This window comes from Festucalex cinctus, chromosome 6 (assembly GCF_051991245.1).
Source record: "Festucalex cinctus isolate MCC-2025b chromosome 6, RoL_Fcin_1.0, whole genome shotgun sequence".
In the NCBI taxonomy this organism is placed as follows: Eukaryota; Metazoa; Chordata; class Actinopteri; order Syngnathiformes; family Syngnathidae; genus Festucalex; species Festucalex cinctus.
In genome coordinates, this window is record NC_135416.1 from 17,135,753 (window position 1) to 17,163,745 (window position 27,993).

At 39.0% G+C, this 27,993-nt stretch overlaps 4 protein-coding genes across 11 annotated transcripts in view; all 4 read left to right on the top strand.

Moving 5' to 3' along the window:
- The window catches only part of ctnnd1 (catenin (cadherin-associated protein), delta 1), a 43,700-nt gene extending 41,823 nt beyond the window's left edge, over nt 1-1,877 (top strand). For all 8 annotated transcript variants that reach the window (XM_077525420.1, XM_077525422.1, XM_077525418.1 and 5 more), the window contains one exon: nt 100-1,877. In XM_077525420.1, the coding sequence (XP_077381546.1) occupies nt 100-155 (56 nt within the window). In that variant the 3' untranslated portion in view covers nt 156-1,877. The remainder of the gene's footprint in view (nt 1-99) is intronic.
- A 269-nt stretch (nt 1,878-2,146) lies between these two features.
- Nucleotides 2,147-9,536, top strand: LOC144021392 (uncharacterized). Its single transcript, XM_077525637.1, has 7 exons — nt 2,147-2,338; nt 2,776-2,888; nt 2,961-3,814; nt 4,394-4,489; nt 5,754-6,042; nt 6,697-8,436; nt 8,796-9,536. The coding sequence occupies exons 2-7, from the start codon at nt 2,780-2,782 to the stop codon at nt 9,113-9,115; spliced, it is 3,408 nt and encodes a 1,135-aa protein (XP_077381763.1). The 5' UTR covers nt 2,147-2,338; nt 2,776-2,779; the 3' UTR covers nt 9,116-9,536.
- Nucleotides 9,537-9,677: 141 nt separating this feature from the next.
- Nucleotides 9,678-12,438, top strand: timm10 (translocase of inner mitochondrial membrane 10 homolog (yeast)). The gene is made up of 2 exons (XM_077524265.1): nt 9,678-9,894; nt 11,329-12,438. Exons 1-2 carry the CDS (start codon nt 9,824-9,826, stop codon nt 11,522-11,524), a joined length of 267 nt encoding a protein of 88 aa, XP_077380391.1. The 5' UTR covers nt 9,678-9,823; the 3' UTR covers nt 11,525-12,438.
- A 722-nt stretch (nt 12,439-13,160) lies between these two features.
- unc93b1 (unc-93 homolog B1, TLR signaling regulator) lies at nt 13,161-27,992 on the top strand. The gene is made up of 13 exons (XM_077525240.1): nt 13,161-13,397; nt 15,743-15,859; nt 16,616-16,757; nt 16,840-16,993; nt 17,069-17,230; nt 18,581-18,710; nt 20,046-20,139; nt 20,545-20,669; nt 20,981-21,163; nt 22,836-23,109; nt 23,189-23,310; nt 24,618-24,740; nt 26,230-27,992. The coding sequence occupies exons 2-13, from the start codon at nt 15,743-15,745 to the stop codon at nt 26,497-26,499; spliced, it is 1,896 nt and encodes a 631-aa protein (XP_077381366.1). The 5' UTR covers nt 13,161-13,397; the 3' UTR covers nt 26,500-27,992.
- The last annotated feature ends 1 nt before the right edge of the window (nt 27,993 follows it).

Genomic DNA, 27,993 nt, shown 5'->3' on the forward strand with positions numbered 1-27,993 from the left:
AGCGGCATGATTGATGTATGATTTCTACAATGTTTGCTGTTTTTGAAGGATTCCTTCGGGGAAAAAGATTTAATTATTGCATCCTTATTTTCTTTCCAGAAAAACTGATCGTCTGCATCACAAAACGACATCCTCCTGCCCACTGCCCATGCTGAACTGACAAAGAGGGACCAGAACACTACCGATGGGACAAACCACCACCGTTTTCTTACTCTCCTCTGTCCTCCTCATGCTTTTGCATCGCCTTTATTTCCTCTTGGCAGTCCTCCTTTTGCAGCTGACAAGCCAATGAAACTCCATAAAAACTGGAAAAGTGATGTGGCTCTATGACAACAAGATTGTTCTTTTACTTTACATTATTCTGCTTAACTACACTACAACTTGCCTGGAAAACACTAATGTTCTATTGAAGTTTGGCTCGTATGGGGGAAATTGTTCATGATTATGTTTAAAAGAAGTTGAGGGCTTGCTTAATTCCTCCCTTCTTTCATGGGTGATGTCTACAGAAAGATTTATCATAGAAAAACTGTTGATTGGGTGACATTTGTGTTTTGTAGTGGTTGTTCCTGTTTTTGCTTTTGTGCCGTATGACGTGTACATGTGCCAAATGACAATGCCGCCGCGAAAACTGCCATTGCTGAATTCTCCTCTTAACAACTTAAAAGAAGCTTTTTGTACAATGTTTTTCTTTGTGAAGGTCCATCGCTAATATGCATGGGCATGCTGCAGTTTTTGTATTTGATATCAATATAAAGGGGTGTAGGTTTTGATTTAAGATTTACTGACAGAGATCAGTTTTCACCTGTGACATCTGATAGATTGCGCTACCGCAAAGCTCCTTACATTTGTGATTCAGCAGAGGCATTTTCTTAACCCACATCCCACTGAGGGGTGAACGTTTGTGAAGCTAACGAATGCTGATTTCATGTCAGGGTTTGTTCTAGGCCGTTGCGTTTCCTAATGTTCTCTAAATGTTCTTACCTTGAATGAACCCTGACGTGAAATCAACATTCTAGAGTCGCAAACGTTCATCCCTCAGTGGGATGCGGGCAAGTCCATAATCTGAATGTGTAATGCTGTACTGTTTTAACAGTGATTGTGTGGGCCAACTGGAGTGCCTTGATTACTCAGGACAGGTATGATGGGTGTGGCAAATCATCATGTGGCTTGTCAACCACCATCTAAGTATATGGAATACTGGAGTTTTGTGTTCTACGAGTAAACGGAATACAGCAGTTTTTCAGTAGGAATTCATTTTTGTAAATGTGATTCGAAAACAAAACTCATGTGTTCCGTATATGTGCGCCACAAACGCATCGCCTGCCTGCCTTTAAGTATACAGAACAGCACATTGGGAGAAGAAAGTTGTCCTTTTTTGCCCACATTCTCAAGTTCTGTGCTTATTCTGTAGAGGACAACACACACTAGTGAAAAATTAAGATGTAGATAATTAAAAAAAAAAAAAGCACGAGGTGATGTTTTGTTTATCTTTGTTTTTATTTTTTCATGCCAACTGCCTAATTTTCAAGTTGCCTTGAATGGAGGACTGACTAAAAGAATTGCAAATCGCATGGGGTTGTGTTGGTTTGTATAAGAAGGCGTAGACCAGAAATTTTCTGTTGGGTAGAGGAGGAAAAAAAAATAAAAGCACATTTATACGATATAAATATATATACAAGAGAATATTTGTTAATTTTATGGCTTTATGTATTTTTTTTAATATTGATTTGGGTTTAATTGTTTTGGGTTCTCTGGGTGAACGCATATGCAATCGGTTTTTGTTAGATTGAAAATAATTGTCTTAAATAGAAGCTTAAAAATGTTCCATTTCTACATCTGTTATTGGTTGAAAACTGATTAAAAACTACACTTTATCATTTCTGCCTTGGCTCTTAAAGTTGCACATTCTTGTTTATGAATGACTTATGTAACTTGCAATATATTGTTGTAATAAAAAAAAAAAAGGAAATTATATTTCAGCCTGGATTGGTTTACACTGTGTATACAGTACAGTAATTCGTTTTGCAGTTATGGAACTTTTTTTTTTTTTTTTTTTTTTAAACAAACAAACAATGCAGAGACAAAACCAAGCAGTCAATTTACAATTCAAACAACTTCTAGCTTCGGCAACCGTGTGCCTGGAGTCTTCTGCTATGACGTCATCGCTAATTGCCACTGCTGTCCACACTAACTGTGGCGCCATGGTCACTTTGCGGACGCTTAACTCAGAACCCAGCAACAGAGATATTGAACATAAATTGTTATTTTCGAAACACAAGCTACAATTTCGGCTCGACCTACATTGTGTGGAAAAAAAGCACGAGTGACTAACATTTTGGTAAGTCACGCTTTCGAGTGCTAGCTGCGCTTAGCTTTGTGTCGGGATAACATTCAACTTGTCAACAGCGTTCAATTTAATCAGTAGACTTTTTCACGAAACTATGCGTTAGCTATTAGCAAGAGGGCCTAAAGTTTTGCAAGGTAGTATTGTCGTTTCATATCGAGACAATGCACGGCTAATTGTCACTTAGATCGTGAGAAAAATGAATAATACCAATAAGGTTAATTTTTCATATTTTACACTAAAACCACGTGGGCCAACGGTCGTACTTTTAAGCGCTGCCGCCTGTTCAGAATGGAGGGCAATGTTTCAATCTCAATTTACACACGCTTATACCATTTTATTGTTTCAAAATTAAAAGAGGCCCCAAATTAGCAAGTAGAAGACTGGTTTTATGTTTGCAAACAACCCTCCATTACTCCCAATGCCAACAGAAACATGCAGATGCAGCACTACCAGCTGAGGGGTTATGAGATGAAGCTTCTTGGAGAGCTCCAGAGACAACAAAACAGCGCCCAGTTCTGTGATACACTTTTGCAAACTGAGGGTGAGGCTCATAGGGTAAAGAATCTTTCAAATGAACTATAATGCTTTAGCTATCCATCTTTGTCTTGTTCAGGTATCTCGGTGCCCACTCATAGCTGTGTTCTAGCGGCTCTTAGCCCTTACTTGTCTCAAAAGCTGTCAGCCACACCATCTCCTCCTCCTGGGCAAAAACGAAAGCTCCAGTTTCAGTCTTTGAAGGCCCACACCCTGTTGAAGCTGGTTGGTCTACTATACTCAGGGGAGTTGGAGGTAAAAGGAATTGTGGAAGACAAGGATGTGATGGATGCTGTCCAGAAATTTGGGATAACACCCCTTATAGAAAGACAGAGAAGTGAGGCGACAAAGGAGATGCAACCCCAGGAGAATCAGGTTGGGAGTTGCAGTAAATGTTGCACATTAAAAGTTGCTGGCAGAGAGAGTTCTAAATGCAAGATAATGAAAGATGCACAAGTTCAACATGAGATACCAGGAAGGAAAGATGCACATCATCCATTGGAGAAGAGAAGTTGTGTATCCACAGGGACACAAACTCCATTAGAAAATCAAACTCAACCTGTAACCCCAGAGCACATCACATTTCAACCCCAAAAAGTACCATTAGATGTGTGTAAGTCTAGCTCACATCAACTCTCTGCTTCTGTGACAAATCCAATGTTAAATGGCGAAGCTTTCAGCACTCAGACCTGTAGTTCCAACAATGACGCTAACTTCTCTCAGAGCCCTCAGCAGGGATGTTCTGATTCTACTGGCAGTACTAATGTTATGACTCAAACAAAGGACAGTAGCAAGACAAGCAGAGATAAAGTAAAGAAGATGCCAGAAGATAAACATCCCAATTCAACAGTGATGATGCCTGCAATTGCCAATGTAGCAAAGAAGAACATGACCAAGATGAAACTGATGGAGTCGGCATCAGTTTCTATTAAGGTAAATAATCCAGTAGGTAATAGGAAACGTTGCAATACCTGTGTCTTGTGTGTGGGGGGAAAATGCTTAATGCCCATAATATCCCAAATACTGTGGCGATTGTTTTGATATTTTCAGAGGTTCAAGTTGACATGAGTAGAGATGTGCATGTGAAATTTGGTGACGATTCGTCACATTTTTGTATCATTAAGCAACGTTTAGCTTTTGTACATTTACATTTGTGCTCATAAGTTTACAAACCCTGAGGGTATGTACACTTTCAAGCACAACTGCACGTTTTAGTGTAATAACAGTTTCTGTTACCCAATACTAAAATTATCACCCACACTACGCATAGTTTCTGCCAGACAAGAGAGATTTACGGTACTTGATGTTCACTGTATCATAAGAGGAACACATCTTTTCAGGATTTCAGGGTCACAAAAGGTGTGACTTAAAAACATACACGCCGTAATGGTACCCTATAATGGCCGACAAACCACAATCACACACATGGCTTGTGTATGGGGACTTCCTCACACCTTTTTATCCTCATCTTGAGTCAGGAAAAATAAAGCACTGTGATATTCTGCTTTGCAGGTCAAGTTGAGGAGGAGGACAAAAGAAAAATTATGGGAAGTTGTGACTATTCAGGATGAGGATGAGGCAGCGTCGGGGTTTGCTCCTTTTTCTCAGGTATGTAAGAGAGACTCACTAGGTTACTTTCAGCCTCTGAACCTTTCACGAAAAGCATTGATTCTAATTCACAAGAGTAGGTTTTATCCCTTAATATATGGATGTGATTGTAGACCAGGGGTGGGCACACTCGGTGCTCGAGGGCCAGAGTCCTGCAGGTTTTGGATGTTTCCCTTCTCTAACACAGATGATATGATGAGCTCATCAACAAGCTCTGCATAAGTCTGATAACGATCCTGTTTATTGCAATCAGCTTGTGTTGGAAGAGGGAAACCTCCAAAACCTGCAGGACTCAGGCCCTCAATGACCGAATTTGCCCATCCCTGTTTAGACTCACAATGGTAAGGACAGGTTCCTACCAGCATCAAAACACTCATGTACTGTATTTGTTTACAAAAGCAAACAGCCGGATGGGAAGGCCTGGGATCCTTAACTGCAGCGCCAGACCAAGTGAAACAAAACTAGTGAACAGCAGCTAACTAACAGGTTCTTCTTCAGCCTTAAATCTTATTTTGCAAATATGTGGATGCAGTGAGCCTGTCAGCGCTAAATTTTAAGCAATGCTGACTTTGCCAGCCTGCGGAACTCAGTTATTTCCCATGAGTCTTTGCTCTAGGTTCATACAATATTGACTTTTAGAAGAAGCCTTGTTTGCTTGTTAAAGGGATACAGTACTTGACTTATTGAGTCATTTTCAGCAGTAAAAACTGTCAGTCACACAATTTTTTTTCCATACTTGCAATGCATTGTGGTCTATATCAACCCGGTTGAGTGAGCATCTATGTTCAATACATTTTAGAGTGCATTGTGGGTAATTTTGAGTGGCCTACATTTTTGCTCCCTTGACATTCCTACACCCCTACAAAATGGCGTGACCCCTCAGTAAGGCACTATATAGGGAGTCGGGTGCACATTCGGACACAGCCAAAATGTTATCTTCTTATTGTTGAAAATGGCTCAATGACTCAAGTATCTGTTTAAAATGACCTTGTTCCCACCATCTCATCTTCCTTTTAACTTTGTATTTCCTTATTTCTTCCAACTGCTCCATCTGGTGGTTGTCACAAAGTGAAAGCAGTTACCAGTAAAGTGTTTCAATATGACATCATTGTACTGCATTATGCAACATAACCTCACTGTAACTTTCTTGGCCACAATTTGATTCAATTACCGACTATCGATGCATCTTGAAATTATCTGTATTTTTTCCCCGATGAGGCATTTCTGCATATATTAGGTCTTATTGATGATTATCTCTTTGTAGGAGTCCCACCGACCTGCAGCTCAGACATCACATACCCACGTTACACAAACTGAACCCGGCAACTCCACTAAACTTCCGCCCCATCCCAATACAACATCTGAACCATTACCTCACTACAATGATTGCCCTGCTCCGCACCAAAATGGAGCGCTCCAATCGGACCCTGTTCAACAGCCTCACGGCCTTGCAGAAGATTCTGATGAGCAGATAGAGAAGTTGTTGGAGGACATCATGATGGGTCTGAACATTCTGCCGGACTTGGGAGTTCCGGAGCGTGACACAGGGCAAAGTAAGACACTTTCAGCGGCCCCTTCACCTGAGCGTCAATATCACCAGAACATTGTGAAACCAAGTGCCCATGTAACAACATGCACATGTATTTGGATGCATGCGTTTCCAGTTTTTTTCTTAAGACTTAGGTGTTTTTGTAGCTGCCCAAACATTTTGTTCACTTCATATCTCACAACCACAAAGGGAGCTTTTTTATTTAGCTTTTTTATTATTGTGAGAATGCTGAAGCATTCACATTTCATTGTTCAATGTTCACATTTCAACTAGCTTCAAAAATCCACACCTCCCGGGATATATATTGTCTGAGTCCAAATTACTTAAAGTATTTGCACAATTTAATTTTTAATATCAACTTTTCCCCATTCATTTTCAATGAGACGGACATTCAACTTTTTCTAAGTATCATTGTCCACGCCCACTTCAGTACATATAACTTAAGCGTCATTACCAGGTGACTGATACTGCGCACTTCACAGTTGGTAAAGTGCATTGCCCAGTAAGTAGGAGTTCATAATTTCATAATTTATCTCTCAATTTACTTCGTCAGCATTCCACATGCATTCAAATCTTCGCATTCAGGATTCCCATGCAATTTCTGCAGAAATTGCACTTAGTCTAGTTTATAAATGTGTTGGTGTTTTTTTGTCTACAGCTCAGAACCAGGTCAACCGTAAACGTGCACCACTTGTTGATCCTAGTGGTGCGAAAATCCCACAGCAACCTCAGGATTGTCCATCTGTGAGATCAGTGGACCAAACAGCTCGCCGGAGCCACCGTGATCGACAACATCCACCATTCCAAGAGATGCAGTCCATGTCTTCGCGTTCACCACCTTGGTGGAGCGATTTGCGGCTTCCTAGATGCCTCTCTCCGATCGAGCCGTTCACTTCGCTAGGAATCGATGACCCGATCACTAGTAATCATCAGTTGTCCCGCTGTGCAAGACCCTTGCTCCCAGAACAGTCTGAATTACTAGCTTTTCCACTTGTTCATGGAGAAGATAAACGGCCACCTTTATTGAAGACACATAGGAACTGTTGGCCAATGCAATGCCTCAGACAGCTGGAATATGAACCACAGCAAACCTGGAACCGCGCATGGCCTTGTATGAGAAACATAGCCGGAGTTTATCCAACTGCTGCTGAAAGGAAGTGTTATCCCCAAAATATAAAGCGAACTTTAGTCCATAGAAAAGATGTTTCTATGGATGATGCTGTAGCCCCTAAAAAAATGAAAGTTTGTGTTGATAATCCACAAGATATCTCTTGTTCAAACTTGATTAAAAATAAGCAAAACATGAGCATTTGCTCAGTTAGTTTGTCACAAAACAATGTCCTGGCAAAAGAAAGACAAATGGCCAAAAGTTCCCCCAAATCACCGTCCGTTTGTGTCGGGCAACAGAATCAACAGTCAACCACAAACACGCATCGGAAAGAGAGAACCAGAACTACTGGACCTCCAAAATCGGCGACTGCAAGCCAAACCCGCGTCAAACCCAGGGGCTGTCTGAAAACAACACAAGTGCCACCGAGCGACATGTGCACTCAAAGTAACGCAGATGCAAACTCTGAGGTCCAGAGACCAGCTGTTGCATCAAAACGATCCCGTCTCTTCAAGCGGAAACGGGAGAGACCATCAACAAATATGGAAGCACGTTTTCCTACATGCCAAACCCGCGTCATGACCAGGGGGGTTCTGAAAACGGCCAAAGTGCCACCAAGCGACACCTGCACTCAAAATACCACAGATGCAAACTCTGACGACGTCCGGAGACCTACTATTGCATCAAACCAAGCCTGTCTCATCAAACAGAAGCCTGGGAGAACATCAGAAACGATTGACGCACTTTTTTCTACAAACACTGCCCCTCCAGGCACATCAAGTGAAAATCAGAAGAGGATTGAAGAGGAATTGTCAGAGATAGATCTGGAAAAGAGCAATATAACAAAAGTAAAAGGCCCAAAAATGAGGAAAAGAAGAGGAAAGGAGGTGGTTACACTGAAAAGTGTTGAGAGCGCTGCAAAGGCGGATGATAACAAAGCGCCCAAACGCACGGTTGCTTTCAGGGAATTGCAGACATTTTTGAAGGCCCACATCTTGGAAAAGAAATTGAGCAAAAGTCAAGACGTTGGTAAAACTTGCTTAAATGGAGATGATCATGAAGACGTTGACATGATTCAGCTTCAGGAAGAAGGCCCCGTTTTGGATAATCAGAATCCCTCTCAAATTCTCAACGAATCAAGAGATGAGAAGGACGGTTTACAACAAGGATCAGGGAGCTCTTCTAGAAAGGAGTCCGCTTTCTTAAGACGAGACGAGCATCCTGCAGTTGACGTAATCCAACAATCATTTGCTCAACATTCTGAGATGGACCAGAAGAACCACATACAAGGTATTGCGACACATTTTTGGTGTTGTGCATTCCCTTGTGTTCAATTATTTCAATTGTGAAAGTCAAGGTGATAATGAAAACTATAACAGAGGAATTTGTATCTACAGACCCCAATTCCAAAGAAGTTGGTGCGTTGTTAAACCATAAAAAAACAAACAAACAAACAAACAAACAGACTGGAATACGATGATTTGCAAAGACAAGATTTGTAATAGAGGTGTCAAAATTGACCATTTTTGACAATCACTAAGAGCAATTGTATAATTTAAAATAGCAGTGCACACTGTTTCAGATTAACTTTGTTTTATACAGAAGTCATCAGTAAAGAAATTGACTGCTTATTAATTTTTGAATTGCAGGGTTGAAGTCTGTTGTGATGCCACCCAAAAATGACAACCCAGGTTGCTCTCCTCGTGACAGAGAGCCATGCCGGCAAAATGAAACGTCTGTGGAGCCCAACGTGAACCCCCAAATCAGTCCACACCTGTCTGCTGCCACTGAGTCAGCAAAGAGCCCAGATAGCGACCAAGAAGAGATCATCGAGGTAGACGTTCTGCTCTCCTCCCCAGAAAGAATGCCTGTCGCCGCGCAACATCAGTGCATGCTCATAATCCACACTGATACTACACCAAGTGAAGATGAGGGAGAAATTGACGTGACAGGAGACGAGACAAACTGACGTTTGTATGTGTGCATGCATATTTTTTCTGTTGTATGATAATTTGTGGTCATTCCCAATGTTCTCTCTGTAGTTTGTTGGCTTTTACTTCTATTTCAGATGTCTAACTGGGTGACCATCTTTGTAGAATAGACTTTTATATCACTCCTGTTGGTTTTCCTTCTCTGTGTTTTGTGTAAGATGGCAACACAAGAATCTTACATATTTTAGTTGCGGATCCATTTACTAATCTGCGAAAGCATGTTATAAAGTTACTTCTTGTGTTGCATATGTTATTGAAGTCGTTTTGTTTTAAAAGTGGTTGGTTATAATCAATTACTTTTTGCATACAATGCTGTATATATAAAGAAATTATTTGAAGCCTGTGTTTTCAAAAATCATCGTTAATATATGTTATTAATAATAATGTTGATTTACACGTTTCCTCGAGTGTTCTTTCTTTTTTTCTTTTTTCTTTTTTTTAAACTGTATTTCCAGACTGAAAGTACGTATTCAACACAGCAGAGGGCGTGCTGTCCTTACTCCACATGATTTGAATGTAACTTTATTCACACCGGAAGTGGTGACGGATATAGATTGCACGTGTATGTTTAGGAGTTGAAGGTTACACAGACTCACCGGCAGGGAATTTCGCCACTGTGAGAGGGAACAGGTCATCGCGACAATTTGTTTGGGGTCAGAAAGGCTGGACTGCACTGCGACACAGTCATGGATCCCATGAAGGCGCAGCAACTGGCGGCGGAGCTGGAGGTGGAGATGATGGCTGATATGTACAACCGGTAAAGTTGGAATAAGCTAACGTGAGCTAGCTGCTGTGGCACTGATCATTCATACTTTTCTCCTGCTTAGCATTGTCGTAAACACGTGAAATTTAGCTTATCGTAGTTGCGGCAAGTGTGGGCGGAATCCCTTCAAATGCAAGTGATCAACAGTGGTTCTAATCTTGGATGTGTCCGCATTTTCAGCACTTCTATTCACTGCTGTGCAGGTAGCCCTTCGTTTACGGCGATGTCAAACTCCAACGCCAACAAAATAACCCGAACGTGAACACAAGTGGGATAGTGCAGTAATGGATCACAGATTTAACGCTGCAGTAAAGCCAATGGGCCATTCATTAGTTCATTTTTCGAAATACCAGCAAATCGTTGTATTTAAAACGAAGTGGATATTTTGTCGCTGTCGTCAACTTTACTGCCAAACACGATTATGATAATGAGGTAATCAAACATTTTAGAAAAGGCTATGGATTTAACATTTAGTATGTTTCATGCACAAGTGAGTAATAGACATATTGGACCACACAGAAAATATAGGCACAGGGATATCAGAACCTGAGCATTATAGACTTTCAAAGCAGACCAAAGAGGGTGTGCAAACTGGGTTCCCCTGTGCTACACCACAGCAAATGGACCGCATCATCATATTACCTGCCACAGTAGAATTGTGTCTCACAGCGAGTGAAATTGCTTGCTTATTGGTTTGGAGTTTCCCAGAGGACACCTGAAGTGCATGAAACATACTGGCCTAAGTATTCAATGTTGAATCCATAACTTTCCCTTAAACTGCACCGGTATGGGAATAACTCACAGAAGATCTTGTGCTGCCTGCAACAAGCTACAGTATTTGATTGGTGCTGTATTAGTGACAGTAGTTTGATGGGTGATTCAGCACAGGAGAACAAACATGCTAAAATTAAATAGATATATTGAAATTGAAAAATATATTGTAATAAATACATTGAAATAAGACCAGTACTGTCGGAAATAAATACTTGTTGATATTTAATTATGTATTTATTTAAATTTAGCTGTTTCAGTCTGTAAAAACTTACCAAAGTAAACAATAGCAATCAAAAACATAAAACTTTCATTTTAAAACCTTTAACTTAAGTGTTGAAATAAAGTCTTCATATTCTTAACTTAACATTTTTTTTCAAGAATAATGAGATTAAATATATATATATATATATATATATATATATATATATATATATATATATATATATATATATATATATATATATATTAATACCACAACCACATCTTAACTGTAATGACAAATATCTAATGCAAAGATAATTTGAGTTGCAACTTGAAGGTGTACTTTGCATATCACACTTAATGCATACTGTGGTAGAATGGTAAAAAATCAGCCCTGATGAAATTAAACAAAACCTCAAACCATAATACCACAAATGGATGTTTCCTTTCCAGAATGACCAACGCCTGCCACCGAAAGTGCGTGCCCCCACATTACAAAGAGGCGGAGCTGACGAAGGGCGAGTCGGTGTGCCTGGACCGCTGCGTGGCCAAATACCTGGACCTCCACGAGAGGCTGGGGCGCAAGCTAACAGAGCTCTCGGTCCAAGATGAGGACATGATGCGGAAAGCAGCTGTCAGCAGCGGATAGCGACACCGAGAGCGGGATAAGACGCTGAAGATTTACCAACAAAAAAGCAACTGAAAGGAAGTACTTTATTTGGGTGGTGTTTGTGGGTAAATGCATCAGAATTTATGTTCATCTGGGTCCAACTGTTGGCTGCAATTGGGGTTTACATGAAAGGTTCTGAGCACTTTGTACATCTACATTGTGAGGACACCTTAAATTCTTTAGAAACAGTCTTCGCAGCATCTCTGGATGTGGACTAACATTCAATCAGGCTTGGTCCTTCAGAGTGGAGTCCTGGGATACGTTTGTGTTTTTATTTTATTTTCTACTTTGACTAGGTCATGCATAGATTTTTAAAAGAAGTTTATTACAACAACTGTTTCTCTTTAGTTCAGGACCTATTGTACTTTGTTGACCTGCTCGCAGATACAAGTTAATCATTTGTCAACGTGCACCACACCTAATAGCAATGCGGACCCTTTCTGCAGCATTATAAGAAGTTAACCACCATGCTTTTTTATCGGCTCACCTTGTTTTCTCTGGCATCGACTCAGCAAGGAACCTCATCTGCCTTTTGGACATTTTTGCTGGAATCTTCCATCATGTTGTGTCTACTGTGTCAAGCCAGCCGGTTCTCAGTTGTTGGCCAACTCCAGCTTCTCCTCTACCGCTAATAGCGAAGACGCCACGTATAATTGACAATGTGTTTTTTTTTGTTTTTTGTTTTTTTTTTTTTAACCCAAGAGATTATTCAAAAATATGCTGATATGTGTTTTCTATGAATAATCAAACAAAAAATATTGGGGGAAAAACTGCATATATGGGTACCGTACTGCAAGTATGCGAGTTCACTGTATATAAATCTATGCTGTTACTTAATTTGACCTGAACTTATTAAAGTATATGTACTATAATAAAAAGTGAGTCAAATGTGATTTATTAATATTCCTACTTGTGGAATTTGGGTCTTGAATGATGTGGAAAGTAAATTTCATGTTTTTCTTCTACATCCATCCATCCATTTTCTTGACCGCTTATTCCTCACAAGGGTCGCGGGGGCTGCTGGCGCCTATCTCAGCTGGCTCTGGGCAGTAGGCGGGGGACACCCTGGACTGGTTGCCAACCAATCGCAGGGCACTTTTTTCTTCTACACTTAATGATTATTTTTAAATGATATTAACATAACCCAGATATATCATTTTGGCCAGATGAGGAAAATGTTTATTATTATTATTATTTTTTGTAATTACATTGTTTTCTCTCAAGTTTGTGGGGGGGCAATATTGACGAGGACTGTTTTTGGCACAAGTAAACTGCTTGGTAGATAAACGATTATGTTTGTGTAAAAAAAAAAATGCACACGTTAAAGTTATGTAACTCATTTTTACCCTACTATTGTTCTATGTGTCGAGTTTACGCTTTATCATTCTTGTGCACATTGTGCTGTAAGTGGACCATGTGGGATGCCTGTCAGTCTTCCAACAGCATATCAGCAGGGCTGCAATGTTTTTCTGTTAACGTGAATAAAGCAATATAATAAGATACATGACATGAGTGTTATCAGGCGTTTATTTGTAGTGATCGGGGAAGGCGGCAAATGTATACGCGCCTGTCCCTTTAAGACAAACACAAACAGATGGGGAGGAAGTGAAGAGAAGTGACTTTCGGTTCCTTTCGAAACTCCTTTAATTATATACTGTACCTGTGGCTCGCGCATTTCATCGGAAAACGAAAGCCTCGCCTTTTCACAGCGTGTGAGAAGAGGCTCAGTGTTGGTGCTTGTCCCACGGGTGGACAGTGGACGACCCTCTCCACAATAAACAAGACTCGAGTGTGTCAGACACGGTTAAGTGGCTTGAGTACACGACCAGCGTCAAAATACACTCCACTTGAGGTGAGTATGCACGAGTCAACGTGATGCTAAATGGAATATTTTAGTACATAATATGCATTTGAAAAAACACAAGTTTTCCCGATGCTTGACTTAAACGATAGAATCTATCTGTGTATAATAGTTTCCAATTAAGGTCAATTACAAAATACATAAAATGGAATGATTTTGTTTATGAGCTTGTAATTGTGAAAACCTTTTCTTAATCAGTCGTGTGGTAAATAGCAGTAATTACGCTAATAAGTTTTGTATTTGAGCATACACGTGATTACCCTGTTTCCATTTTTTTAGCTGCCTCGAAGAAGCTGTATGGCTAACTCAATTTCTATTTCAATAAATAAAACAAACAAAAAAATTCAAATGAAGCTAAATGAAAGTACTAGTCCGTAACAGCGCTACAACAAATGACATTAGCATAATCATGGGGAAGTTACATAGAGAAGTAAGCACAATTTGTTTAACAACAAGGAAGTGAGGGAAGAACAACATCGTAGGCTACAGTAATGTCAAATAGAAAAACCTATTCGTTATTAATCAGGACTAGATCCCACATTTTCCATTGAATCTGAAATCGTCATCTTATCAAGGCTTATTTTAAGCACTTGTACACCTTATCTTTGCGCGGAACAGTTTGGGGAAGTCCATTCTATGTTCCACCGCTATTGTGCCCCAGTATACATACTCCATAAAGGATGAATGGATGAGTTTGATGTGGAAGTGCGAGCTCAGAACCCCCCTGACCTGAACCCCATCAAACACCATGCTATGATGAACTATGTAAGAAAGAGATGGCGATTTATCTGGTACTCTTCCAGGTCCCCAGAACATCATCACAGGCTAAATCCAGACCTTCCCAGAAGAGTGGAAGCTTATATATCGTAATCAACTTTATTGGCTAAGTATATATAAAACAAACATACAAAGAATTTGTCTCCAGTAGCATGGTAGCTCCTTATTTCAGGCCAGTCCACATGGACGCAGAGCTCTACCGACATAAATGTCAAGACAGCATGGGACTGACTGAAATGTTAATATTATATAAACTTGTTGGCGCAAGGAGGCTATGGCTTAAAGATCTCCGGCATAGTGCTGGATTTTTTATTTAATCGAAATGAACATTTTCCCCCCCGCCCTATATATCAATGTGTGCGTCCACACAGGATCAAAGGAGTAAATCTACCAAAACAATTAATGACTCACACGACACACAAACAAATTTTGTATTTTTTTTTTTAATTATTATTATCCTATAATTTGTACTACTGACTACCAATTCACACAAAGTCAATGCGCCGTTTGCCGACCCAAAGAAGAGCCCTCCTGAGACCAACGAAGCACAAGTACATACTGCTCACACCTGGCACTGACCGAATGCTTGACTTAACATGGTCAAATAAACTAACAATCGCCTCGGTCCAACACTTCCAATAGTATTATTATATTGTGCTAAAGATGTTGCACGATATGTAGAAGTTAACGAGCTTGGTGCTTCCTCCTTTGAACTGCTGCTGAACAGTCATAATCGGGTGATGTTAAAACAATATAATATTGCCACAATTGAGGCGGCTCACAACTAAGTTGTGGGCCAACTCATATGCTGCTAATCTGAACTGGCTTGTCAAATATGATATCTATGATGCCCATTAGTCAATTAGTGGGAACGCAGTAATTTGTCTTTTCATTTAGGCCTACACTAATATGTAAATGTATTCACTAGTGTTGTTCCGATACCGATACTGATATCGGCAGAGGTGCCGATACTGCATTAAAACAGTGGTATCGGTATCGGTGACTATACTCACAAGTAACATGCCGATACCATTAATATAGGATTTTGGATGCAGCATCTTGTGTCCTGCTCGTGCACGACATTCACTGGATGCCGATCTAAGATATCCTATTGGCCCTTGAATGCGCTGAACCAATGGCAGGACAGCTTTTTCATGTTGAGGAAAAAAAACCCTGAAGTATCGGTATGGCATCGGTATCGGCCGAAACTGCAAAGCTGGGTATGGGTATCGGTATCGGTAGGCAAAAAACGGTATCGGAACAACACTAGTATTCACCCATTCTTGTGAAAAGAAAATTATTAACATATAATTCAACTTCATAGGTTTAACAATACTGGTTAAAAATAACCCTGTGATTTATAGATGATGATGATTTATTGATTCATAATAAAGTTAATAAGGAGTAAAAAGGTTAATTATTATATATTATCTAAATGTTTTGGATGTAATACTGAACATGTTATTTTTAAAAAAAGATGATTTTTTTTTATGACTACATATTGATGACACTGCCTGCAATGCGAATAAATTCGGTGTTGTACTTCTTTTGGTCACCAGATGGCGACGATGGATGTGGAGGAAGCATTCAATGAAGCGAATCAGGTTTTAGCACCCATCAATGGTGCTGCTAATGAAATGCTGGCTGTGGGACAAGAAGACAACATGCAGGGCCAGGTGAGTGTTCTAATGCTCACTCTTTTATTCATGCTTCAATGCCTAGACCATGTGATCAGTGGTGTAGTGGTCCCTGGGAAGTGGAAATATAATAGAAACTCAAAATTTTCCCTTTACAAAAAAAATAAAATAAAATAAAAATTAGTCCAGAAAAACTAACCTGGCAATAGCCAGATTGATATTGTGATTCACTCAAGGGAGTTTTCAACTCACAAATACTGCAAGAATCAAGGTTACAGAAAAACATCCTATTGATAAATCCATCTTTTGGAGTTGCTAACATTAATAAAATATTGACTTGAATAATAATAATAGTAGTGATAATAATAGAATAGAATAATTGAATAATAATGCCCTGACAGTTTGTAGTTTTTACTGGTAACACAAGCAACTGGAATAAAATTAAAGTGTATTCATCATGAGACAAACATAAACAATATATTTATATTTATTTAGTGAACAATGAACAACAGTCTGGTTAGACCTCAATATTGTTTTAGGTCTAATCTTAAACTATTTGTCCCCATTTTTTGTTTTAATTTATTGTAAATCAACTACCAGTCTAGCTACTGTAAGACTAAACCAGATCATGTTAAGTTAGTTTAGTTAGAGGCTAAATAACTTGGTGAATGTTATAATTGGGGTATACGTCATACCCTGTAGTACACCACTGCTTGTGATGATCAGATGAGTCACTCATTCCTGCTTGCAGGTGAAATGATTCTGTTTTGACTCTTGTGATTTGCCTTTCCAAAGATGGAGGAGTTTTTAGGTCCGCAGGCAGAATACAATGAGGAGGAGGAAGAGCGAAAATATTACAGGAGGAAGCGATTGGGCGTTATCAAGAATGTCCTTGCAGCCAGCATAGGAGTCATGATTACGTACAGTGTGTACATGGGTGAGAAGGCGCAGTCGTCATTTGATGCGAGTCAGGTGGTCACGCGGCCACAAACTCAACTTTTGTGACGTGCATTCTCCAGGCTTGCTGCAGATGCAGCTTATCCTTCATTATGATATGACTTATCGTGAAGTCAAGTACAGCAACCTCGGTCTAGAAGACATTGATCGGAAGATGCTGAGGGGAATCAACGTCACACCCATACTAGGCCTACTGTACACGCCCATTCTCATCAGGTACACACGCAACAATTCTTTCAGTCACACATCAATGTCCTGCTAAAGCATGTAATCCAAATGCCTTGCTCTAAGGTTTCTAGGAACAAAGTGGATGATGTTTCTGGCTTCAGGAATCTACGCATTTTTCGTCTCTACCAATTACTGGGAACGTTACTACACCTTGGTTCCATCTGCCGTTGCCATTGGCGTGGCTATTGTGCCACTATGGGCTTCCCTCGGAAATTATATCACAAGGTGAGGAAGATCAAAATGTGCTTTTCAGACCAAAGTTGAAAAATGTATTGCACAGCTGAGAAAACTATTATCTCATAAAATTATCATTCAGTTATTCACAAGTTGCTTTGGTACATTTCTCAGATCAGTTTGAATTTGTCAAAAGTATTGCCATCCATCCATCCATCCATCCATCCATCCATCCATCCATCCATCCATCCATTTTCTTGACTGCTTATTCCTCACTAGGGTCGCGGGGGGTGCTGGCGCCTATCTCAGCTGGCTCTGGGCAGTAGGCGGGGGACACCCTGGACTGGTTGCCAGCCAATCGCAGGGCACACAGAGACGAACAATAATCCACCCTCACAAGCACACCTAGGGACAATTCGGAGCCAAAAGTATTTGTTCAATTTTAATTTTTAATCCCAACAGTACATGTATGTACATGCATGTACAATTTTCCATAAGATTATTGCATGTTGAAATTATACTTTTCCTTTCTGTATCACAATGAGACAGTAAAAGTGAAATGTTATTCTTGCCCAGTCGCCTGCAATCTTCCACATACACAAAAGTGTCATTTTCAATTTATAATACTGAATTTGTCATCAAAACTTAAGCGTTAATTTTACATCACAGCATCCCGCCAGAGTACACTGACCGTTATATTGACAATATTTCTAAGCAATTTGTTTGTGTTACCGATAGAAAATGACAGTGTTTCTCAACCTTTATTGAGCCGAGGCACATATTTCACCTTAGGAAAAAAAAATGCCACAACACACCACTTAGCAAAACAATGTACAAAAAATGAATGTAAACTTGCATGTATGAATTATATACTGTATGAGTTATTACTTACATTTATGTATCAGGCTTGAAGTTGACTATAATTACATGTTTTTGGCATCTTGTCTTCGTTTGCTACCGCTGCTGGATTGGAACATGCATGTTCCCTTGTGTGGAATGCAGAGAATCGTTGAACTGAATGATCAAACTATGAATTCATTTTTATTTTTTAATTCAGTACAGTACATTTGTTAAGTACAGTTCAGTTGTATTTACCTTTGAGGACAACACTTTTGCATTTATTCTTTTATTTAAAAAAATACTTTGGTTTAACTTGTGTGCAATACATGTTAATTGAAACCTAATTTAAGTAGGTGTTTAAATATTAATATTTATATATTTAAGCGTAATGTAACAGCGTCTTACAATAAACATATTTTAAAGGAATGCCTCATTTTTTAACGCTAGCATGGCACTCTTTACTTCGTGTATAAGGTTTGAGAAACACTGCCTTAAGTAATAAATAAACAGAAAAGGTTATTGATGACAAATTGAATTCAAACTGTCACATAACACACACAGGATGGCACAACAGTATTACGAATACGTCAACTATAAGGAAGAGCATGTCCAGGAGCAGAAGAAGATTCCAAAAGGGGCGTGCCACAAATACATCATCATCTTCCACTCAGTCTTCAGTGGCATCTTCCATGTGAGTCCATAACAACACTCATCTAAAAACACATTCACTTTAGACCAGGGTTATTATAGATATGGAATTTACATTATAGATAGTTTTTATTTCGTTTTCAAATTTTATTTCTTAAATTGAGTTAGTTAATTAGTTTTTAGGGCGGCTACGTTAGTTTTTATTCGTTTTTAGTTATTTTAAAAAATGTTTAGTTCTCGTTTAGTTTGTTAGTTTTTGTATTAGTTTTCATTTTAAAAAAATGTTGCGTATTACTTGTGTGCAATATTTAATAAATACCATGGTAGAATGAAAAAAAAAAGCAGCGCCCTTCTTATCTTGCGTTGCGTTGCGTTGTCTGAAATAAATGAAAAAGCAGGTGAGCCATTGGAGCCAAAAGTCAAACACGCAAAATTGGCACCTGGGAGCGACATCATCGGAAGGTGCTTTTCTATTGGGTGCAGCATATATACACATGAACTCCTTCTCAAACTACACCTCTGGGCTTCTGTTAATGTGTGGTGGTGATTTTTTCCTAAACCCCACCCCCCAGCCTGTATTTTGTCATTTTATGTTTGTTTTGTCAACAGCGGTCCGTTTCTGTTGATAGACAGTTGTTTACCCTTCCAGCCAATCGCAGGGCGGGGGTGGCGGGGGGGCGTGTCACTCACTGTCGCCAGATGGGGCCGGGCGAATTTGTCAGCTACATGACCTCACTCCCGTGGCAACTTGACAGCACGCTCTGATTTTTTTTTACTCACTCACTCACTCACTCACTCACTCACTCACTCACTCACTCACTCACTCACTCACTCACTCACTGACTCACTCACTCACTCACTCACTCACTCACTCACTCACACAAGCTTGATTGGCGGGAGGGTTAAACAACTGTCTTTCCACAGAAACATCAGAAAATCACCACCACACATTCACAGAAGCCCAGAGGTGTAGATTGAGAAGGAGTTCATGTGTATATATCCTGTATTTATATAGTGCATTTTCCTGAGTGGAAACGGAAAACCCTGCCTTTAAGTGAGAAAGAAACCTGTTGACAATAAAATACAAAGTGGTGACTTTACAATTTAATGTAGGCAGTAGGATGATGCATTCATACGCCGAAGATCAACTAAAACATAAACATTTGCCGGCAATCAGCGTCTAATAATAAAAGGAATACAAGATTTGTTTCTGAAATAAAAAGTTATTTCACCAAGTTATGTTTCTGAGAATTAAACATAACAATGAATAATAAAAAAAGATGATCAATAATAATATGTTATTTGTTGGCAGATGGTAGGTCATATGGTTGTGATATGATTTTGATTTGTCTCCACTCTCCATCATGTCTCTCACCAGCTGAGCTTCGTCTTTGCCCAGTTCCCTATGAGTCTCATCCTCAACGGTTACATTCTTGACAACAGTCACATTCTCAGCAACGTCGAAAGTTGTGGTAAAGTCACATGACTACCCAGCATCTTCATTCTAAATGGGAACGCAACATTCATGGGAAACATGATAAATGACACAACAAAAATACTAATGTGTGTGTGCGCATGTTTGTATGTATGTATGTATGTATGTATGTATGTATGTATGTATGTATGTATGTATGTATGTATGTATGTATGTATGTGCATGCATGCGTGTGTACTAGGAATCATAGACCGAGTAATCTACCACCCACTAAGTTATCATTGCTTCGTGTTTGTGACAAATATTGGATATCTTTTTTTTTTTTTTTTTTCATACTAAAGATCAGTTGAAAACTGGATTAACTTCAGGGAAAGTAGTTGTCACTGCATGTCAACGCTGTTATTCCAAAATTAAACATTCTTGCTGGCTTTTTTCCTACCAGGGGCCAACATCAGTGGCGTGATTCCGGGATTCAACACGACTGTGCTGAAAAGTCTCCCCCAGTCCATGAAGCTGATCATCGTGGAGAGCGTCCTCATGGGATTCGCCTTCCTTTCCATGATTGTTGTAAGCGCACACAAGCAAAAGACCCTGCAATTTTTTCATCTGTTGAATTCTTTTACAACACATACTCATGTAAAAAAATGCACCTTTTTAATGAAGGAATTATTATCTATTACTAGAGTTTGATCCATTAAAATAGATCTTTAGATCCACACCATCATCTTAGACAGACATAGACTTCAAGGATGACATTCATTCATATTTAGATAAATATTAGTTGAATCCATCTACTTGAAAATTCTCAGTTTCAGTGAATTTCTGCCCCTTTTTTTTCAATTTTCAAATGTGAAGTTGAATTGTTTTACTTCATTCAGTTCCTTGTGCTGTGTGGTGCTGCGTACCGCCCAACAGAGGAAATTGATCTCCGCAGTATTGGCTGGGGAAACATCTTCCAACTCCCTTTCAAACATTTGAGGGACTACCGCCTGCGGTTTCTCTGCCCCTTCTTCATCTACAGTGGATTGGAAGTTCTCTTTGCCCTCACCGGACTCAGCCTGGTACTCAACTGTCATTCATATTTACTCTTTATTCAGATTCAGATAACTTTTAGCTGTTGGCGTAAAGCAGTGGTGTCCATACTACGGCCCGGGGGCCATTTGCGACCCGCCGTCCATTTTTTAGTGGCCCGCGACATGCTAAAAGTGGCATTTGACGCAGTTCTAATAAAATAAAAACAAAAATATTTGGAGATGGTCAAAGTAAGAAGGGAGGGGGTCGAAACACACAGTTCCTATTAAAGTTTATTTTAGTTAACTAAAACTAATGAAAAAAACTAAAATAAAATAAAAAATAAAATTAAAAAAGAAAACTAACTGAAACTACATTTTATGTTTACAAAACTAACTAAAATAAAACTAAATATAATTATAGCAAAAATGTCCTTCGTTTTAGTCTTTGGTAATTAATTTAATGCATGAGCCTTTGGGGATGATTTTAAATTTGATTTTGAGTAGATTTATTTTTATATAAACCAGAATAATGACGTTGCGCCCATGGTGTTTTTTTTAAATATTGCGCACACGTAATACACATTAAAAAAAAAAAAAAAAAAACTAATACTGAAACTAACTAAACTAAAACTAAGCATTTATTAAAGAACTAAAACTAAAAGAACCACCCTGAAAACTAATTAAAACTAACTAAATAAAAAAAAAAAAAACTCAAAACAATATACCTGTAAAAAATAAAATGAAAAATTCCCAAACTATAATAACCCTACTGTAATATTACAAATAAATTGGTTTACATACTGGAGAATTTTTCTATATATGCAAAAGCACAAATAATTTATTTGTACAATTTTTAGGACTAAACACAATTTCTCTTCATAACATTATGATTTTCTGTATGTGGCCCTCAAATGAAAAAGTTTGGACACCCCTGGCGTAAAGGGAATGCTATTAATCTGTTTCAGCCCCTTCAAAACATTTGTCATGACCTGTTGGACCTGCCTAGTTTGTGTTGCTTTGGCGCCCTCTGCAGGCGTTTTCGCGTTTTCATTTTTTCACTTTGACTGTTCGCTATCTGTCAATTTGTGTTGGGCACACACATTAAGGACAGAATAACATTGTTTTCACTTGTTTTTTTAAGAAAACTAGTACTGTACAGTATTGTACGTTATAAAAAAATTTATCTGCATTAATGATTAGAGATGTTCAATACCACTTTTTTCCTGACTGGTACCAGTATCAGTGCTCAACTCTTGAGTACATTATTGCTGTATACTTCAGTATAGTACGTAGCATACAAACGGGTGCACTTGCCAAGTTGCCCACATGTACATACACCTTATGATTTTCTAGACTTTTAAGCTGTACTTTTAAGCTAATGCTTTTTCTCAGCATTTGCTTTCTCAGAATTCTGGGTTAGAAAAAAAGAAGTCAGCAAAATATCAGAGAGGGGGAAAAAAAGGCAAATGCAAGCACAGAACCCAACAGACTCACTGTGAGGTAACCACTTGACCTGATAGTGGCTGGATGTTGTGAAGTCCACTGCTGCCATCTGGTGGCCATCTAGTGGCCGAGCGTTTGAAACTCACTCGAATTTTTAAAAAGCAAAAAAAAATGTGCTCATAATATGAGGAAATGGTAATTTGGAGCACTTGAAAATCAAGGTGCCACTGTACTAGATGCAGTCAGATTGATTTGTGTCTCATTTTTCTCCATACAGTCGTATGGCGTTTGTACTTTGGGCCTTGAAAAACTGTGGCTGTTGATTGTGGTCTACGGGCTGTCGTGCTCCATCTTCTCTTCCCTGTCCCTCTGCCTCCTTCGCCTTCCGCGGTGGGTGTGTCTGGCAGGAGGCGCCTGTGTGCATACGGTGCTGTTGGTGGTCCTCATGGTGTTCTCGCCACGTCCTCAACACCCACAGTACGAGGGCCCACTTCTGGTGATTTCCATCCTATGGGGGCTTGGTACCGCCCTGAACAAGACGGGAGTCAGCAGTGAGTAGCACTTGAAATGTAGTGGTGCGTGCACATCTTATGTATTAGCATAAAGTATGAACACGTGCTTATGTTTCAGCCTTGCTTGGTATTTTATATGCTGAGGAGAAAGAACGTCTGGACTTTGTCTACACGATCTATCACTGGTTGCAGGCCATGGCCATCTTTGTAGTTTACCTCTGGTCTGAGTTGCCCATGAGGGTAAGTAAAACCCACATCCCACTATGGGGGTGAACGTTTGCAAAGCTAACGAATAAATGTTGATTTCACGTCAGGGTTTGTTTTTGCAGCATTTCCTAAACGTTCTCGATCCAGTCTTAATGTTTTTCCTTGTCGCAAGGAAATGTTTAACATTATTTTACCGCCTGTGCAGTACAGAATGCTACCGTGTTGGCATGACTGTCTGATTGTGTATTTGAGACCCAAATACAGAGGTGTATTGTCTTAAAAATATATTTATTTCTCGTCAGTTTATGCATATTAGGGAAAGCAGAGTAACCAACTCGACATGAATTAGCTAGGTAGGGTTACAGAAAATTTTACACAACAGCCAACTGGTTCAAAAAAAAAAAAAAAAGGATGTTTTTCCTTTCTTTTTAAATGATACATCAGCTATGTCAAACATACGGCCCGTGGGCCAGATCCAGCCCACCCGGGGGTCAAATCTGGCCCGTGAGAACACAAACTGTGGCTTTTCACTGCAAATAACTGTGCTAATTTTGTCCACTGGAGAGAGTACTGACGACCACTTAAATGACATTCTGAAATTTGCCTGTTAGGATTTGATGCAACAATAAAAATAAATAATAATAATAATAATAATAATAATAATAATACAAATATCAGATTACGCAATACAATAAAATAATAATAAATGGGAATATTTTCAGGATGTACTACTTGTAATTATTTTTGCCCAAAAAAAAAAAACAGAAACAATTTTGACCTGTTGTTATTTATAGCTTAGCTGGCCCGAACAACTTGAGATTGAATTTGGGTGACCGAGCCCCTGAATTTAAATGAATTTGACAAATTGACATTCTAGTTATACTGTATCTTATTTTTGTTTGACATGCGGACGACAACACTGTCAAAACAATCTCTGCATGGGATAACACAAAATGGGCAATATGCTAGTGGGGGGTGTTGATCTCATACGTTATTAATTAAATGAGTCTTTTAAATTTTAACTGACAAAACTAACATACAAATATCAGCTTTTGCAGCAAGGAGGGTTGTTCTATTTTCAGTTCCTGTCATGCTTGTTACAGTGACGTGATTAATTGACAGTTATTCCGTGCAATTTAAAGAATTGTTAGCAATCAGTTAATTGATCATCATGCCCTTCCTTACTGAAAATGCTACATTAATAAAGCAATTTTTGTTGTTGTTTTTTAAAAACATTTTTTGTTCCACAAAGAGCCTACAGAAAATACATGACATTCAGGTGTTGATGTTGTGAATGAAATGTCCCATTTTAATCCTGCCTTTCTCCCCACACAATGAAGGCTAAACTTGCCATCCTGTTAGCGACTTTACTGCTAGCCTGCTACTGCTACTGGCTGATGGAGCGACGCCTCGCCAAGAATGTGCGCCATAGACTGCCCCGCATCCCTCGACCAAGACACAAGGTGAGCAGGACAGCCAGCCCAACATGGACTTATTCTCTTTCAAATGCATTTGATCTCGTCTGCCTCTTAACACAGGCAGAACAGAACAACAGAAAAACATACTACTATTCATAATAATACCACAACTAACAGAAACAATAACATTTGCATTATGCACATAAAACAATATTTACTTGTCCAATGGTTAAAAAAAAAATACAAAAAAACAACAACAACAACTCGTAAACGTAAACGCAAACGTAACATAATTTGGCATCTATTTGGGAGACCCTTGCTCACACCACAATATACAAAGAAACCCGGTGTCTGTCAAAAATGTCACATAATTCTTGAAAGACTCTTTACAGTAATTTAGATAGACAGAAAGATCGACGTAGTTCCTGGCGAGACTACGGTAGGACATGTACCGGTAAACAGGAAGGCCTGAGCTGAGGTTTAAACCTCGAACCTCTCGACTGTGAGGCAGACGTGTTAAGCATCAGAGCAGGGGTGTCAAACTCATTTTAGTTCGCAGGCCTCAATCAAACATAATTTTATCTCAAGTGGGCCACAACTTTATATTTGTGGCTTTAATAAGCTACAAATAGCTATTCCAAATTTTTCTCATTGTTTTACTACAAATAATTACAAGTACAATACAGTTCAATAACAATTCTACAAAATAATTCAACAACATGACCTTGTGCTATATATATATATATATATATATATATATATATATATATATATATATATATATATATATATATATATATATATATATTTTTTTTTAACCAAAAATTGTGCTTTTTAAAAAAATATTTTTTAAAAATACAGATGGGCTGAGATGATTTTGTTTTATAAACCAGATTGTTCCACAAACTGACATCTTGACATACATCATTCTTTTTGTTTTGTTTTGTATTTAGGTTTGGAAACAATATCTGTTCCTCTTAATTTGTGCTCACTTTCCCTTTTTTTTTTTTTTTTTTAAATTGTATTTGTATGTTAATTGGTAAAATTTCATGATGGGCTTTATACATAATTTTAAGGTTGTTAACTATTCATTAAATTTTAAAGTTTTTAGTTAAATACTGAATTAGTGTGGTCTCTGCATCCACATCCCAAAACGACACAAATAGCACGTTTCTATAGAAGAAAGATGGGTTCGATGTAGATTTTGCCAGCACACTCAACATGTGGTTGAATGTGAGTGGTTACTTGTGCACAGTCACATCTCAATTTTAAGGGGGTGTATAAACTTGTGCAACCACATGATCTGAAGTTTAGTTGTTTAGGTAGTTTAGTTATAACACAGTACTGGTAGCAGAAGCTTTTTTTGAATTGATTTATCTTGGTCACAGAAATCTGGTAAGCAGCAGGGGTGTGTAGAATTTGTATATCCACTGTATGACAGGCTCAGGCTTTTTATTATGAAAAAATGTCCAATAAGCTTAGCGACAAAAAGCCATTTCTTACCCTGCAGGAATGATGTCATTGGTGCCCACAGGTCAAAGGTTACCGCTACCTGGAAGACGGCAACTCCGATGAGTCAGACTCAGAGAGAAGCGAGGAGGATGATGACGAAAAGGATGAAGAGGAGATGGAGGCAGAGGAGCAATTGGCCAATGAGTTTGGAGCGGAGGACATGGAGGCCGAGCGCCAGGATGCCGCAGCTCAGGGCGCTGGCGCTGACTCACTGCGAGCCAGGAGGAAGAGGGCCGACGTTCAGCAGCACGGGGACGAGGACGCCCATGTGGTGGAGGGCCAGAGGGGCTGAAGAAAGTTCAAATAGGAGGAAGTCGGCGTTTCGTCATTCATTACATTGTCCGAAGCTTTCCAGTGATGACCAATGAATTTGATCTTCTTTTTTTTTTTCCAAGCTATAATTAGCCTCCCAACAGTGATTCAGATGAAAGGCTGGAGGAAATTGACCAAATGTAGAAGAAGCGATTGTACCGGCCTTTCTACACTTTCTGCAGACTGAAAATGTCCGTCTTGTATTTCTTGATGGGCTCGTCGTCTTGAAAGAGCAGGGATGGGCAACTTAAATGTGGAGGGCGCCACAATTTTTCATCTGTGATACTGGGGGGCACAAAGGACTACACATTTCCTGACTATATGACAAAAATGCCACTTTAAATATGGACAAAATATGTGCAAAATACTTGCTCTATCTATTTCATTTTTGATAACATTTATCAACGCATATACAAAAGATCCACTATCATCATCCAACAACAAAGGGCTTGAGGCAAACAACAAAATAACCCCATTCACACCAGTGCAAAGGGTTCTATAGCACCACTCAAGGAAGAACAACAAACCAAACAATTTTGTGCATTTTTCACCCACAAAAATCAACTCATTCAAAATTTTAATGCTTTTATGTTTGTCCTACACATCATCTCAATCCCCCCAAAAATGATGAAGCTTACTCATGTTGTAGTATAGGGCAGTATAAGACCTGATGTAAGTGCAACAAAGCCATGTCTGCCATCTAGAGGTGAATGGTGATATTACAACTTAAAACTACAGTCAACCCTTGCATACTTGCATTTTGGGCAATTTTATTGTTTTGGTTAGAATACCCAAGCCCCTGTTTGTTGGGATAAACATATAATAAATGCTTTATCAGTGTTTTTTGAAGAATGTTTTTTCCCCCCATATCTTTCTTCAAATTATTTATTATAACTAATAGGGCCACTCAGAGTGTGTTTGGAGAACTTCAGTTGCCCAACCCTGTTATAGAGCCGTTTAACTTCACCTACCTGGGTGAGATGATACTTTGTGTGCGTCTTCTGAAATGGGGAACAGCAGATTAAGATGTCCATATGGTCATAAATATTTTTTTTAAAAGGAAATAAAATAATATTTGTCCTTAAATTTGTGGGGGGGGTGAGAGAGCTGCCCTTGAGGTAAAGCCATGTGAAAAAAAGATGTTCTGTATAAGCTTATTGTGTCATGGTTTTCATTTGTGTCACAGCCCACTATAGATTGCTGAAATTGTGATTTTGTTCCGAATTTTGTTAATTTGTAAAAATGTTTGTTTGTAATTGCAAGTTTTCTTATAGTTTTTAGACATTCCCTCGTGTCCGATTGTGTATCCCCTTGTGTATCTCAGCCAATCATTTGCTCCTCTTTTGTTCTGTGATTGTATTTACAGCAGTTGACCTGCTTTTACTTTTTTCCGTTCAATATAATTGCCATGGCTGTTTCTGTTGCCGCTTTTTGTTTGCAATTTTGTGGCAGATTAAAACCATTTGGAGTTTTC

Excerpts from the sequence above, each read along its gene's own strand:
- unc93b1 (XM_077525240.1), top strand. The coding sequence starts at position 15,743 with ATGGCGACGATGGATGTGGAGGAAGCATTCAATGAAGCGAATCAGGTT. Across the intron at positions 23,311-24,617 it reads GGTCTGAGTTGCCCATGAGG|GCTAAACTTGCCATCCTGTT; the intron begins GTAAGTAAAACC and ends CACACAATGAAG. Across the intron at positions 24,741-26,229 it reads TCCCTCGACCAAGACACAAG|GTCAAAGGTTACCGCTACCT; the intron begins GTGAGCAGGACA and ends TGGTGCCCACAG.
- LOC144021392 (XM_077525637.1), top strand. The coding sequence starts at position 2,780 with ATGCAGATGCAGCACTACCAGCTGAGGGGTTATGAGATGAAGCTTCTT. Across the intron at positions 2,889-2,960 it reads TACACTTTTGCAAACTGAGG|GTATCTCGGTGCCCACTCAT; the intron begins GTGAGGCTCATA and ends TGTCTTGTTCAG. Across the intron at positions 8,437-8,795 it reads CCAGAAGAACCACATACAAG|GGTTGAAGTCTGTTGTGATG; the intron begins GTATTGCGACAC and ends TTTGAATTGCAG.
- timm10 (XM_077524265.1), top strand. The coding sequence starts at position 9,824 with ATGGATCCCATGAAGGCGCAGCAACTGGCGGCGGAGCTGGAGGTGGAG. Across the intron at positions 9,895-11,328 it reads ATGGCTGATATGTACAACCG|AATGACCAACGCCTGCCACC; the intron begins GTAAAGTTGGAA and ends TTTCCTTTCCAG.